Source organism: Myotis lucifugus, unplaced genomic scaffold (assembly GCF_000147115.1).
Source record: "Myotis lucifugus unplaced genomic scaffold, Myoluc2.0 scaffold_0, whole genome shotgun sequence".
Lineage (NCBI taxonomy): Eukaryota > Metazoa > Chordata > Mammalia > Chiroptera > Vespertilionidae > Myotis > Myotis lucifugus.
Window position 1 is genome coordinate 57,203 of NW_005871048.1, and position 11,664 is coordinate 68,866.

Consider the following 11,664-nt stretch of genomic DNA (forward strand, 5'->3'; position numbering starts at 1 on the left):
CCAGGTTCGATTCCAGTCAAGGGCATGTACCTTGGTTGCGGGCACATCCCCAGTGGGAGGTGTGCAGGAGGCAGCTGATCAATGTTTCTCTCTCATCAATGTTTCTAACTCTCTATCCCTCTACCTTCCTCTCTGTAAAAAATCAATAAAATATATTTTTTTAAAAAAAAGTGACAATTTTTCTTGAAGTAACAGATTCTCTTAGTTTGTTTTCAAGAAAATTTCTACCAAACACCCAAATACGATAACCAATATTTGACACTTTCATTCAGATTTTTTAAAATATATTTTTATTGATTTCATAGAGGAAGGGAGAGGAAGAGAGAAACATCAATGAGAGAATCATTGATCGACTGTCTCCTGCACGCCCCCTACTGGTGATCAATCCTGCAACCCACGCATGTGCCCTGACAGGGAATCAACCCAGGATCTCCTGGTTCATAGGTTGATGCTCAACCACTGAGCAACACCTGCTGGGCTCGTTCAGATTTTTAAACAACTAAAAAAAACAAAAAAAAAAACAAGCCCTAACCCATTTGGCTCAGCTGAGAAGAGCGTCAGCCTGTGAACTGAAGGATCCCAGGTTCAATTCCGGTCAAGGGCACATACCTAGGTTGTGGACTCGATCCCTGGTTGGGGGAGTGCAGGAGGCAGCCGATCAATGATTCTCTCTCATCATTGATGTTTCTATCTCTCTCTCCCTCTCTCTCCCTCTCTGAAATCAATAAAAATACATTTTAAAAAAACCTGTTATTCAGCTCAGTTTAATCCCACAATGCTCTTCCTCAAGATAACCACTTTACTCCTATATGCATACTTCCCATTTGTCATGTGTATTAAAAAAATGTAAATGCAAGAATCCAATTTAATAAAAGTTTTACTGCTTCATCAAGGACATTAAGTGTAAGTGGTTTGGTTTATTTATTTTGTTCATTTGTTTGTTTGTTTGTTTTTGTTTGATGCCACTGCCTTGATTTGTGCTAAGGCACCAGCAGTCTTACCTACCATTGCTATAGCACCAGCAGTGCAAATGTCACTGTGCAGTGAAAACAACAATACTACGGCACTATAAAAATAGTTGTAATTAATCTCACACACACCCTAGAGTCTGTGGACCACGTGGATTTTGAGAACCACTACTCTAGAATATCTGCTCTTTTCTGCACCCATTATATCCACAACTCAAAGCTGTTCACACTACCAATGTCTGGGGAATTCGCACTCATCTCCCCAAGTCTTGCTATAAGCATTACTTTCCCGTAGCTCTCCCCAATACACCACCTCCACCACTGTTCCCCTCCCTTAAAAGATGCTCCTTCAACCGCTGCCATCTTTATGATGATCTCTCATACGTACTCATTTGTAGCATACACCCCAGAACATTTTGCCCCCCAAGACTGTAAGCTCCTGAAGGGCAATAAAGGCCAGTGTGCTCTGCAGTTGAGCGTTGACCCGGGAACCAAGAAGACCCCGGGTTGGATCCCCAGTAAGGGTGTGTGCAGGAGGCAGCCATGATGTTCCTCTCTCATAAATGTTTCTTTCTATCCCTCTCCCTTCCTCTCTCTCTCTGAAAATCAACTTTTTACAACCATATTTAAGGTAAATAAAAAATAAATTAAAAAACTACATCTTATTCATCTTCAAAATCCAGAACACCTTTCCTTCTTTCTTAGAAAATAACCAAAGATGCCCTGACCAGTTTGGCTCAGTGGATAGAGCATCGGCCTGCGGACTGAAGGGTCCCGGGTTCGATTCCGATCAGGGGCATGTACCTTGGTTGCGGGCACATCCCCAGTAGGGGGCGTGCAGGAGGCAGCTGATCGATGTTTCTCTCATCGATGTTTCTGGCTCTCTATCCCTCTCCCTTCCTCTCTGTAAAAAATCAATAAAGTATATAAAAAAAAAGAAAATAACCAAAGAAAACAAAGTGCCAGAGTCTCTACAGTGAAGAGAGACACTCCGACTTACAGACCGAATGATTTGTTATCACAGTAAGTCAGCAAAAACTTTTTTTCTGGTAATGTTTCCAAATGGAGCCACTGCCATCAGCTATTAGATATTGGTGACACCTCTTATATTTAAAAAACAAAATCTTCCACAGTTTCTCTTAATCTTGATTTTTTTTTTGAAATCACATCACATGTTTCTTAATGAAAGCCACCCGACCTATCATTAACTCAAGAATATCCCAGAAAGCTAATCACTGGCGAATCAGACCTAGTCCCATCACAGTCGAACTCAACCATCACTGTCCAAAGACCTTTCTGACTTTAGGCAGGACAACCACAGAAATGTAATCATCTCCTGCCAGGGAACTGGTCCGACCACCTCGCCACTCACATCGACTCTATGCTACTTTGTCTGAACCAACCTTTCTGAAGTATAATTTACACACAGTAACATGCACACGTTTCAAGTACATTTATAAAGATTGCTTTTCCATACTCAAACTCTCTTAGTCCTATTGCTTTGATCTTCTGGATATTTCAATAATCTTTGGCCAATAGCAACTAGGTTTAACGAACCACATGAAACAATCAAGTATGAACGATTTCAGTTTGCCCTCCTCAAATGAAAAAGGAAAGGCAATGAGGGTGGAGTGCAGCAGAATGAGCCGGAGGACAAAACTGGGGGAAAGGGTCTTACCGGTCATTCCAGTCGTCCCCTCGGCGTCTCTCATCTCTCTCCCGCGAACGGTCATAGTCGCTGCGCTCTCTCCTGAACTTGTCCCTGCGTCTTCGGTCGTACTCGTCATCACTGTCACCCATGGCGCCGTCAAAGGGGGCCTGGGGCCCAGACAAGGGTGCTCAGGGTGTTGGACAACGACGAGAAGAGGAAAGGCTCGCCCCTCTGGAGCAGCACACCCGCCTCTTCCCGCAATTGCCGCCGTCTGCGGTCCCCGCCATCCTGTCTTCTTCCCCGGCGGGCGGACCGCCCCCACACTCCACTCCCCCGCCCACCCTCCCCACCCCGCCATCGGCTCTGGGCGCCTGTCCCTCCCTCCTGCCTCAGCCCCGGCTCCCAGGCCCCTCCCATCCCCCACCTGGGAGGGTCGCGACCGTTAGTCTCGCACTCCGACGTACTGGTTCTTTGGGAGACCTGGGCCCGCCCCTTGCCTCGGGCGCGCGGTGAGGACCGGGAAGAGGGTGAGAGGGAGATTCGGGCTCTCAGCTACGGGGCCGAGGAGACGCGATGAGAGCGGGGCAGTCGAGGATGAGCGGTCGGCGCGCGCCGCTCGCGCAGCGCCTGCGTCACTCGCGGAACTGCACCTCGAACTACAAACTACTACCCGAGCGGCCCTAACTGGAACTAAACCAAAGAGGGAAAGGCCGGGAGCACAGGGGGATGATGGGAAGGTACGGGGAACTCAGAAAGCTCGCGATATTTCTGGGGCGGGAACTGCGCGACTGTGAGGAACTACGGAGGCTGGGCTGGGCCAAGCTTAGCCTGGGGAGGGCGGTAGAGTCCTCTGGGCGTGAAGGAGCGCTTCCTTAGGCCGAGGTCGAAGGTCGCACTCACCCGGAAGTGTCTGGTTCTGGACCGTAGGCATTAGCCGCCACCGCTTTGCTCGGGATATTTCAAGACCTCATCGGGGTTGTTCCCCAATCTCCTCGCGTGGGGCAGGGGCTTGAGGAGTGCGGGCGTTTAGCGGGGTAGAGCGACCATTTTAAGCATTTCCCACCATTTTGTGTTCCCACCTGAGAACCAGCGTTTATTGGTGCCTAGTATGCCGTACCTGCAAAACTCATTATTCTTACTCTTCTTCGGCAGAGGTGCCCCCGTTTGTAAGTAATACTGTCAAATCTCAGTCTCATCCCCAACCAGTACTTTGATGACAGAGGTTGTAGGTTGAGATCTTGATCAACAGGCGTTATCTAGCTGGCCCCAGAGTAAATGCACTATCACCCCAGGGCAGTGGTCGGCAAACTCAGTCAGCAGAGCCAAATATCAACAGTACAACGATTGAAATTTCTTTTGAGAGCCAAATTTTTTAAACTTAAACTATATAGGTAGGTACATTGTTATTAACTTAATTAGGGTACTCCTAAGGCTTAGGAAGAGCCACACTCAAGGGGCCAAAGAGCCGTATGTGGCTCGCCAGCCACAGTTTGCCGACCACAGCCCCAGGGGGTAACATCTAGTCCAGCGGTTCTCAACCTGTGGGTCGCGACCCCCTTGGGGGTCGAACGACCCTTTCACAGGGGTCGCCTAAATTACATATTGTTTTTGTGATTAATCACTATGCTTTAATTATGTTCAATTTGTAACAATGAAATTGGGGGTCACCACAACATGAGGAACTGTATTAAAGGGTCGTGGCATTAGGAAGGTTGAGAACCACTGATCTAGTCAGTGGGTTGTTCAGTGAGTGTGAAGATTTCATAGGAAATGCTGCCTTACTCCCAGCACTGAGAGGAGGGGTGTCTTTACAGCAAACTACATTTAAAAGAGTGTATACAGCCCAGCCTACGTGGCTCAGTGGTTGAGCGTCGACCTATGAACCAGGAGTTCACAGTTCGATCCCCGGTTAGGGCACATGCCTGGGTTGTGGGTTCGATCCCCGGTGTAGGGTGTGCAGAAGGGAGCCGATCAATGATTCTCTCATCATTGATATTTCTCTCTCTCCCTCTCCCTTCCTCTCTTGGAAATCAATTTTTTTTTTAAGTGTATTCAGTCATCCATTGGTATACCTTGGTATCTTCAGGGAATCGATTTCAGGACCCCTGGGGTACCAAAATCTTCAGATGCTTAAGTCCCTTATATGAAATGGCATAGTATTTGCATATAACCTGTACACATCCTTCTATATACATTAAGTCATCTCTAGATTACATATAATGCCTAATACAATGTAAATGCTATGTATATAGTTTTTATACTGTACTGTTTAGGGAATAATAACAAGGGAAAAAACTCTACATGTTCAGTACCAGATGCAACCATGGTAGCCCTAACCACAGAGTACATATTAGCTAAATGTAACTATTTTTAAAAATATATTTTATTGATTTCAGAGAGGAAGGAAGAGGGAGAGATAGAAACATCAATGATGAGAGAGAATCATTGATTGGTTGCCTCCTGTATACCCTCACTGGGGATCGAGCCTGCAACCGGGGCATGTACCCTGACTGGGAATCGAACCATGACCTCCTGATTCATAGGTACACCAACCAGGCTAAATGTAACTTTTTTTCTGAATAGTTTCTATCCTCAGTTGATTGAACCCAGGGATATAGAGGGCTGACTGTAGCAAAGTTGCAAAAAATTGGACCAGGGCCCGGCCAGTGTGGCTCAGTGGTTGAGTGTCAACCCATGAACCCAGAGGTCACTGGCTGGATTCCTGGTCAGGGCACATGCCCAGGTTTCAGGCTCAATCCCCAGTAGGTGGCGTGCAAGAGGCAGCCCATCGATGTTTCTACCTCTCCATACCTATCCCTTCCTCACTAAAATCAATAAAAACATTTTTTTAAATTGGACCAGAGCTTAGAAGACCTAGATTCTGCCACTTGGGAACCATGCAGTCTGGGGAAGTCACTTCTCAGCTAAAAATGCAGACAGTCACAACAATTAGGCCTCGTTGGGCTGCTGTGAGAATCAGATGAGACAATAGACTTGAAAGTGTCTTGTAAACTCTTGAGAGATTATTATTTCATGGTTGGAGGAAGAGGAGACAGTACTTGGTGGCAGAGTTGTAAAAGTAGATGTCAAGGAAGGTGGTAGATGGGAAGGGAGAATGCAGCAGGTGCTTCTGGGAAGACTCAGCAGTCAGTGGTGACGGTGGCTGAGAGCTCCTGGATACGCCAGGCACTGCAGGCCTTGCACAGGATGTGCCCATCAAGGGGGTAGCAGCCCTGACATTCACCCTCAGAGGACAGCAGCAACCCACACTCCTGTTAAGAAAGAAGCAACAGCTTTCCACTGGGCCAAGACCTCTGGGTCCTACTATACCCAGCGAGCCCAGACCCCAAGAACTCCTTTTCCCCTGGGCCAGGCCCCCTCACCTCACACTTGTAACAGCCGATGTGAAAACTGCGATCCAGAGCAACAATTCGCACAGTCTCCTCCTGACCTGGCTCAGGCATGATGGCCCCGCCACACACTGAACATCGTGGAGCAAACTTCCTGGGGTACAAGAGAGCCGAGGGGGTTGTCAAGCCCCAGGGTTGGAGGAGACTAACAACGGAGCCCAGGGAAGGTGGGATGCAGGAGAGAAGAGGACAGGCCAGAGGTAAGGTCTTGGATCTTGGGGAAGAAAGCCATGTTAACCAGAACAAGGCATGGCAAGGGTGGGAAACAGAAGGGGCTGGTACTGGGACATGAAGAAATGAGAAAGACAGGAAAGGCAGACATCCTGAGACAAAGGCGGGGGATCTAGCCTGACCTGTGGAAGTCCTCAATGCAGTGGATCTGGCTGGTGGCATCCACCGTGAACGGAATGCCATCAAGTCCACGGTGGCACACCACACAGGTGAAGCAGCCAGGGTGGTAAGCCTTCCCCATAGCCCGAAGGATCCGGTCCAGGATGGGTTGAGAGCATGTGGAGCACTTCTCCAAGGTGGCCTGTTGGGAAGGAGGGCAGGAAGGTGGGGGTCTGTGGAGGACCACGGCAGCCCTACAGGCACCCTGCCAGCCCACCCATCTGTTTAGCCCCCTGCCTGTGATTTAGCGAAAGGTGGCTTTGAACAGATCTGAGTGCAAAACTCATCACTGCAACTTTTGGGACAAGTTAAGTAGCCTCTCTGAGCTTCAGTTCCCTTCAATATATGCCTTACAGTGTGCTGTGGTCAACACACTCCCTTAACGCTAAAATAAATGCCTCACATTTGTAAGGGGCTTCTGTCCTTCCCCTTCAGCAGCCACTATTTAGCTGCCTAATTTCTCCCTTCTTGTCTATCAGTTTCAGTCCCCCACCGTGAGCCCTGTTCCTCATGGACATCTGGTTTCCACCTTGGATGGCAGCCCCTGCCTCTTCTGCTGATTCCAGCCCCCAGTCCCAACCACTCACCACATAGCAGCTCTCACAATACGCCCTCCTCTCCACGGCATAGAAATGTTGGCCCCGAAGCTGGGCACGGCACGTAGAACACACAAAGCAGCCAACGTGGAAGACGCGGTCCAGGGCGACAACCCCGGCCCCATCCCCGACCACATCTTCTCCACAGCCCCCACATCGGCCTGGGGACAGGGAGGGACAGGGTCAACCGGCAGAGGCCAGGAAGCCAGAGCTGGTGTCCCTCTGACCCTCCAGTCCCCCACCCTGTCCACCCATCCTCAGACTCCGCTCACCGAAGTACTCCCCATTGGGCGGGTGGCTCATGTCATGCACCAGCTTCTTGGTCAGTCTCTCGAGCTCCTCCTCAGGAGGCTGGCTCAGGGGACCCTGGGAGTTGAGAATCAGGAGTTGGTGGCACTACCTCTAGCTTTCAATGCTGTCAAAATACCTGTGGGTGACCAGGAAATGCCACCCAGAAAGCTCACTGGAGAACATCTCAGGGTCCAAGGGCATGACTTGAAAAGCTAGTGTGTGACTCGGGTCCCCTCCCTCCTACAGTTCCAGACCTGCCCCACACCCCTAGGGGGAGGAGGGGAGGTGCGGAGCTCTGACACTCCCCGTCCCTGACAACCAGGGCTTAGAACACCATCCCCACCCGACCCAATCAGCGTCCAGTTGTCTGAGGACTTCCAATCCCATTCCCCTGGGCTTACCTGGTGCCCGTACCCACTTCCTCTTCCTCCTCCTAGAGGACTGGAGCTCCCAGCGACCTCCTCTTTACTCCCAAGCCCTGGCTCTCGGTGGCCCCTATAGCCAGCCCCCCAGACTTCGCCTCGGCCTGGGAGAGGAAAGTGGGGGCCCAGCAGGGGCCCTGAGGCCTGAGAGGGTCCCCCCCTTGGAGGGCCACAGCCTCTCACTGGCTGTGCCACCTTCACTTGCACAGGAAAGGCAGGGCCAGCAGGAGTGCTGGCTGTGGCATAGGAGGCTGGAGTGGGGCCCCCATAGGGGGATGCTGGGAGCAGCGGGGGAGGAACACCCCCTCCATTCAGCTTCAGGGAGCCTGAGCCAGGGCGGTAGGCAGGGGGCTGAGGGGGCTCATAGACCTGGGGAGAAATGCAGACCAAAAGGAGTGAGCAGGCCGTTATAGGACACGCATCTGTGGAAGCCCACCCCCACCCATGTGTGTGTCACCCAGGGAAGGGCTGGTTTCTGACAAGGGCCCACCCTTGAGTGGCTGACAACCCACTGAGCTCTGGTGGCCCAGCTCCTGAGTGGGTGTGTGCATCACTTACATAAGAGAAGGCCCGGAAGTATGATTGCTGGCGTTCAGGGAAGAAAAGAGATTGGGGTGAGGGAAAGGGGCCAGGGAGAAGGGACAGGGGGGTCCCCTGCCGGTCAGGCCGTCGTGGGGCATGGCCTCGACCCCCATCCAGCTCGGCCAACATGTTGGTGAGGGAATCTATCTCAGCATCCAGACTTCCTGGGTGCAGCCGGCCCCGGTCTGGGGGGAGTCCCTGGGGATAGAGCAAAAGCAGGGAGAATGCAAATCACATGGCCTCCTCTCCTGCCCAGGGTGCTATGCACCCCCCCCCCCAAAATCTGGTTCTTACCTGCGAGCGCGGGGGTGCTCCACGGCACCCCACCCAGGCCGGCCCCCGATCCTCCAATCCCCCGGGGGCCTGGTAACACTGCTCGGCCGGGACGGGGCAAAAACTGACCCTGGGGTGGGGCTGGAGCGCTGGGATGAGTTAAAGCAGAGTGAAGATGGAGATGGGGAAGGGGCCGAGGTGACACTGGTGGAGGTGCCCTCTCGGTCCCTCTCCTCCTCCCACCCACCCACACCCGGGGTCGGAGAGCGGGACCGGACGGCCGCCGCGAGGGCAGGGGTCCCTGGTCCCTGGTCCCAGCCCCGCGTGGGGAAGGGCGGCAGGAGCCGGCTCGCGCGGTGCCTCGCGGCTGCCTTACCCGCTCTCGTGGGCTGGCGGCGGCTCTGGCGCGTCTCGGGGGAGAGCTCGTCTCTGAGGGGCTCGGGGGGGCTCTGGCTGTCTCGGGGGGAGCCAGGTGGGCCCCGACATGGTCTGGAGCGGGGGCTGCGCACGGCGATCAGGGTCCCACGGAGCCCCGGGCCTCCGGCCCGTCTCCCTCCTTCCGTCACACACCCCGTTTGGGACTCCGGGAAAGAAACTTTTTCGGGCTTTCTCACCCCCCTTCCTCCCTAATTGGAGGGAAGGCCACGCCCCCGGTGACGCGAGCGCATTCCTGGGGGAGGGTCACGTGGCCCCCCCGGGCTCTAAAGGGCGTCCCTCTCCCCCCCTTACCCCTCTCTCCTCCGCCGGAGCCGGCCCCCTGCTGCCCAGGAGGCAGGGCTTTCCGCGGAGCCCCAGTCTGGGGGCTGCGGGCGGCCTCCATGGCCATGAGCCTCCCCCAGCTGCCTCCGCCAGCCCTGCACGTGGCCTCCTGGCCCCTGGGACACCCCAGCGCTCCTCTCTCCCCCATCCCGGCCATACAGACCTCTCCCTCTTCCTGTCCCCCTACCCAACCCCCACCCCCACCCCCACCAGCAGTGTTGAGCCACAGTAGTGTTTAGGTCTTTTATTCGGTTCAGCAGTTAGAAAAATAAAACAGAACAAAAACATCACAACCTCGGGGTCAGTGAGTCTGTCGGGTGAGGGGGAGACTGAGGTAGCCTAGAGTCTCAAGCAGAGACCTAGCCCCCATCAAGGCACCGGTGAGGGGAAGGAGGGGGCAGAGCTGACTCCCTCCTCTGGCTGGGCAGGGAGGGCCGCCCTGCATTAATTAGTGCATCAGGGCCCCGCTCCTAGAGATCTAGAGCCGCCCTAGCCCAGGACCCCCTAATACCTCCCCCTGGCCATGTGTCCCATGTTCAGGGCAGGCAGGAGGCAGCCCTTCCCTCCTCATCTGCTATGAAGGTGGGCTGCCAGCCGGGACGCTCTACTTCAGCAACAAGGCATCAGAGATCAGTGCAAGTGACAGGGGTGACACCATGAATGAGCAGCGTGGGGCCCAGATCCCGGCTCAGAATCTCCAGCAGTGCCAGGTAGTGGGGGTATCGGGCAGGATCAGCAGGTGGCCGTGGCAAGTACAGGAAGGTGAGAGCGGTGGTGGGCCCCTCCTCACCATCCCCACCCTCAGGCCCACCGGGCCCTCCTCTGCCGCGCCCTTGCTGGGCCCGAACCAGGCAATTGGCGCTGCAGGCCAGGGCCTCTGCCTCGGAGTCTCCCCGCCTGCTGTTCACAAAGTCCCCTTCCTCCTCCTCCTCGGGCTGTCCGGACCCAGCCCCGTCACCCCACACCACCTCCTGCACCTCAGCCCGGATCCTCAGCTGGCTCAGCAGGGCCCGGAGACGCCCCTCAGCAGCCCCAGGGGCCTCTTGAGGCCCAAGGCACAGGAAGATCCGGAGCCGGGCACTGTGCCAAGCAGGTACCATGCCCAAGATGGTTGCCATCTGCAGCAGGAAGAGGCCACAGACGTCCACGTAGCCAGGGCCACCCCGAGGCCGCAGCAGGTTGAGGGGCCACACATCCACATGATGCTGCTGAGAGGTACTGCCGGACCCCCGGCTCAGACGCTCAGGGGGCAGGGCCCCACAGGCTCTTGCCAGAACCACGTTCTTGTTCATCTTGAGGGCGTCTACCACTGTGGCCACGTAGTCCTGAGGACTTAGAGCTCGGGGGCTCCCAGGAGCCCGGGGTGGAGGGAACAGGGTACTCAGGGCTGGGGACCCGCCCTCCTGGGTACCATTAGCAGGCTCAGAAAAAGCCGGGTCTGTCAGGAAGTGATCCTGGGGTACAGCATCATCGTAGAAACCCAGGACCAACGTGTTGGGCTTCATGCCACCTGGGGGCAGGTAGGGGGAGACAGGAAGAAAACAACAGGAATCAGACTCGCCAGCTGAGTTTATACCACGCTATACGCATCCACTCATACATGCTGATGGCAACATCAGGTGTGAGATTTGTTTGTACTGCGCTTGGGTTCTTAGGGCAACATTATGCAGGTTTGCATAATGAGTTTTCGTTTTCCCAAACACTTTCTCATGCATTTACTTGGTTCATCTCCATGACTCATCCCCCCATTTAAATAGGCTAAGTTTCACCTTAAGATTCTTTTAACTAATGAGCACTTTCAGTGGCAGTAAGATGTATTCACTCCAAGCTTCTAGCAACACACATTTTTCATGATGGGCAGTGAGAGTCTGACTCCACTGGGCGGACCAGACCCCTGATTAGTCAAGCCGATGGCCTCGAGATCCAGGGAAACAGCTTGCAGACTCCGCTGGGGGAGGGCGAGGACTCGGTGCTGCCCAATCTGTTTCCCTAATGATGGCCTGTCCAAAGCATGATCCCTGGGAAAGGGACAGCTACCATCTGCATGCTAACCGGGGGCCATATCCTGTTGAAAGCACTTGGTGTTTCATTTAACTCATTAACCCTTGAAGCAGTGCTATTTCATAGGGACTATTTACTCCCTTCAATAAGGACACTGAGGCACAGGCAGTGAGTCACTGCTCAAAGATCATGGCTGGCAGGTACAGGGGTGGCAGGAAACATGCACTCAGCACCAAAGCCAATTCTCTGAGCCTCTGGGCTCGGTGTGGGAACAACCACAGTGCCCAAGTTCCTGGCCAACGCGCTCTGGGTTTTTATTTT

General features: G+C 53.7%; 3 protein-coding genes across 11 annotated transcripts in view; all 3 read right to left on the reverse strand.

The window, feature by feature from the left end:
- Window positions 1-3,324, reverse strand: part of SRRT (serrate, RNA effector molecule) — a 12,575-nt gene extending 9,251 nt beyond the window's left edge. For 5 of the 7 annotated variants that reach the window (XM_014445423.2, XM_023757283.1, XM_014451845.2 and 2 more), the window contains exons 1-2: window positions 3,044-3,324; window positions 2,647-2,786 (exon numbers count right to left, since the gene is read on the reverse strand). In XM_014445423.2, the coding sequence (XP_014300909.1) occupies window positions 2,647-2,768 (122 nt within the window). In that variant the 5' untranslated portion in view covers window positions 2,769-2,786; window positions 3,044-3,324. The remainder of the gene's footprint in view (window positions 1-2,646; window positions 2,787-3,043) is intronic. The other 2 variants (XM_014464208.2, XM_014452652.2) reach the window with 2 other exon arrangements.
- A 2,296-nt stretch (window positions 3,325-5,620) lies between these two features.
- TRIP6 (thyroid hormone receptor interactor 6) lies at window positions 5,621-8,795 on the reverse strand. Of its 3 annotated transcripts, none has more exons than XM_023757454.1 (8): window positions 8,605-8,795; window positions 8,383-8,508; window positions 7,708-8,097; window positions 7,288-7,381; window positions 7,007-7,176; window positions 6,383-6,561; window positions 6,003-6,243; window positions 5,621-5,891 (listed from the first exon to the last, which is right to left on the reverse strand). In XM_023757454.1, the coding sequence occupies exons 2-8, from the start codon at window positions 8,437-8,439 to the stop codon at window positions 5,760-5,762; spliced, it is 1,263 nt and encodes a 420-aa protein (XP_023613222.1). In that variant the 5' UTR covers window positions 8,440-8,508; window positions 8,605-8,795; the 3' UTR covers window positions 5,621-5,759. The 3 variants fall into 3 exon arrangements, with proteins under 3 accessions (XP_023613222.1, XP_023613251.1, XP_023613304.1); XM_023757483.1 differs by having other exon boundaries at window positions 6,003-6,123; window positions 8,605-8,791; XM_023757536.1 differs by lacking the exon at window positions 7,708-8,097 and having other exon boundaries at window positions 8,605-8,793.
- Window positions 8,796-9,571: 776 nt separating this feature from the next.
- SLC12A9 (solute carrier family 12 member 9) overlaps window positions 9,572-11,664 on the reverse strand; it is an 8,664-nt gene continuing 6,571 nt past the window's right edge. Inside the window, exon 12 of the mRNA XM_023753874.1 lies at window positions 9,572-10,852. Within this exon, the coding sequence (XP_023609642.1) occupies window positions 9,966-10,852 (887 nt within the window). The 3' untranslated portion in view covers window positions 9,572-9,965. The remainder of the gene's footprint in view (window positions 10,853-11,664) is intronic.